The sequence below is a fragment of the Carlito syrichta genome, unplaced genomic scaffold, assembly GCF_000164805.1.
Source record: "Carlito syrichta isolate Samal-C Ts95f unplaced genomic scaffold, Tarsius_syrichta-2.0.1 Scaffold315361, whole genome shotgun sequence".
In the NCBI taxonomy this organism is placed as follows: Eukaryota; Metazoa; Chordata; class Mammalia; order Primates; family Tarsiidae; genus Carlito; species Carlito syrichta.
The window spans coordinates 496,414-499,316 of record NW_007259457.1 but is presented as its reverse complement, the minus strand read 5'-3'; the positions used below and the strand labels follow the sequence as shown (position 1 = coordinate 499,316).

The following is a 2,903-nucleotide window of genomic DNA, read 5'->3' as shown; positions in this document are numbered from 1 at the left end:
GCCCAGGCGGGTCTCAAACCCGCGGGCTCAGGCAATCCACTCACCTCAGTCTCCCAAAGGTGTGGGATTACAGCCTGAGCCACTGAGCCCGGCTTGTTTTTTTTTTTTTTTAAGAAACAGTCTCATTCTGTTGCCCAGGCTAGATAGAGTGCAGTGGTGTGTACATGACTCACCACAGCCTTGACCTCCTAGGCTCAAGCAATCTTTCCACCTTAGTCTCCTGAGTAGCTAGGACTACAGGCACATGCCATCACTCCTGGCTAATATTTTTATTTTGGTAGAGACAAAGTCTCGCTATGTTCCCCTGGCTGGTCTCAAACACTTGGGTTCAAGCCGTCCTCCTGCTTTGGCCTCCCAAGGTGCTGGGATTGCAGGTATGTGCCACCATACCCAGCTATTTAAAAAAAAAAAAATTTTATAGGGACAAAGTCTCACTGTTTTGCTCAGGCTGGTCTCGACCTGCTGGGCTCAAGCAATCTTCCCATCTTGGCCTCCCAAAGCCTGGGATTATAGGCATAAGCTACCATACCTGTCCTGAGAGTGTAACATTTCTTTTTTTTTTTGAGAGCCAGCTTTATTCCACCCTAAAAAAAATCCACTTTTATCTATTAGACTAGCATTCCCAAAGAATTACTCTGTGGAGATGACAGACATATCACTTAGGAGGCCCGAGTTCACATGAGACAGGAGCTTAGACACATGGTTGAGAAATTAAAACAGGCGAAATTGGCAGTGAACTCAGTGATTAACTGAATAAAGGTGTCGAAGAGAAGCTACAAATTAGAAAAACTTCAATTTCCAAGACTTTTGAAAAAGCAGCATTAAACACAGCACAAACAAGATTGCCTAGTAAAATAACAAACTAAGGCAATTTGGTTACATAAATTAAGCCATTTATTATAGACTAGTGATGCCTCAAATGGAGCGTCTACTGGTCTTTCAATTCCTTCAGTCTTCTGATGGCAGACTTTACTGTGACAGCAGAAGTGGTATTGTAGGTCCAGGCTCCACCAGCTACTGTTTTCATGCAAGAGCCACAGTGCCAGATGCCCACAGCGTGCCTCTTCATCTTGGTTTTGCTACAGAAGGAGCAAGTATACTTGGCGTGCTGGCTGATCTCGATCTTCTTCACCATCTTCCGGAGCGAGGCCCCATAGCGGGTCCCGTATTTACCGACGATTCCGACCTTCTTGGTGCGTTTGGCCATTGCGCCGCCAAGGAGGCCCGAGCTCTGTAACATTTCTTAGTAAAAATTTCTAGCTATTTCTTTTTTTTTTTTTTTTTGAGTCAGAGTCTCACTCTGTCGCCCAGGCTGGAGTGCAGTGGCCACCACAGCCTTGACCTGCTAGGCTCAGGTGATCCTTCCACCTCAGCCTTCTAAGTAGCTAGCACAGCAGGTGTGTGTCACCATGTCTGGCTGATTTTCTTTCTTTTTTTTTTGTATTGGAAAATAAAATTTATTTAGAAAGTAAATTTGAGAGAGAGAGAAAGAGGAGATTCACCTCCCCAAGGTAGGAGAGGGGGCCAAAGCTTAAAAAGCATGAGCTGGCCATACCTCAAACAGCACATTGCTATACCATAGCTCAGCAAGGCAATGACCCTAATTTTTTGATTTATTGTGGAGATGAGATCTGACTAAGTTGCCCAGGCTGGTGTCGAACCTGAGCTCAGAAATCCCCTCACCTCGGCCTCCCAAAGTGCTGAGATTATAGGTGTGAGCCAGCGTGCTTGGCTTTTTTTTTTTTGAGTCAGAGTCTCACTGTATTGCCCAGGATGGAGTGCAGTGGCACGATGGCCTCAGGCTTGACCTTTTGGGCTCAGGTGATTCTTTTTCCTCACCTTCCTCAGTAGCGGAAACTACAGTTGTGTACCTTCATGCCCAGCTATTTTTTTTTTGGTAGACACAATGTTTTGCTATGTTGGCCTAGGCTTGTCTTGAACTCCTAGGCTCAAGCAATCGTCTTGCCTCAGCCTCCCAGAGTTCTGGGATTGCGTAGGTGAGCAACGACATATGGCATATCTAGCTATTTTTTAAGACAAGATTAGTACATACTTGAATTCTGATGAAAATAACTTTATCATGAATAAAGGGAACTCTGGTTAACTTTTTGTTAAGTAAATCTTAAATAATGAACCTTTATATTCATGATTTGTTTTTAGTGTAGATGGCCACAAGAGTAAAAACAAATAGTATAGGTTATTATCCATAATAAAATCTGGTTGCTTAAGCATTCAGTGTTTATAGGAGAGCAGTTAGACCTTTTTTTTTTTGAGTTGGAGTCTCACCCTGTTGCCCAGACTGGAGTGCAGTGGCTGCTCCCCGTCACTGCAGCCTCGACCTGCTGAGCTCCGGCGATCCTTCCTCCTCAGCCTTCCAAGTAGCTGGAACTACAGGTGTGCGCTACCACGCCTGGCTAATTTTTTGATTTCTTGTAGAGATGAGGTCTCGTCAAGTTGCCCAGGCGGGTCTTGAACTCCCCGGGCTCAGGTAGTCCTCTCACTTCAGCCTCCCAAAGTGCTGGGATTATAGGCATGAGCAGCCACGTCCAGCCTATTCATAAATTTTAAATGTACAATTGCAAATACTTAGTTCTTGATAGTTTTAAGTCTTATTTTGTCCCTGTTTACTAGATGTAAAAAGAAAAGGCATTTAGGTTTCATTGAATGGTTGGTTTCCTTTATACAGATTCTTAGTTCTTGATATCTTTGGAGTATCTTATTTTAGCCATTTTTACCACATGTAAGAAGAAAAATTATTTAGACGTTATTGCTGTATCAATTGTTGCAAAGTTCCGTGGTGTGCTTACTTACTTTCTTTAAACAAAGCTTAAAGAATAAGACCCAGCCGGGTTCGGTGGCTCAGCCTGTAATCCCAGCGCTTTGGGAGGTTGAGGTGAGTGGAT

General features: G+C 43.9%; 2 protein-coding genes across 3 annotated transcripts in view; one reads left to right on the top strand and one right to left on the bottom strand.

Annotated features, from left to right (window-relative positions):
* The window catches only part of CUL4B (cullin 4B), a 43,768-nt gene that overhangs the window by 8,244 nt on the left and 32,621 nt on the right, over positions 1-2,903 (top strand). The window lies entirely within an intron of this gene.
* LOC103275211 (putative 60S ribosomal protein L37a) lies at positions 872-1,234 on the bottom strand. Its single transcript, XM_008072629.2, has one exon. The coding sequence runs from the start codon at positions 1,205-1,207 to the stop codon at positions 929-931; it is 279 nt and encodes a 92-aa protein (XP_008070820.1). The 5' UTR covers positions 1,208-1,234; the 3' UTR covers positions 872-928.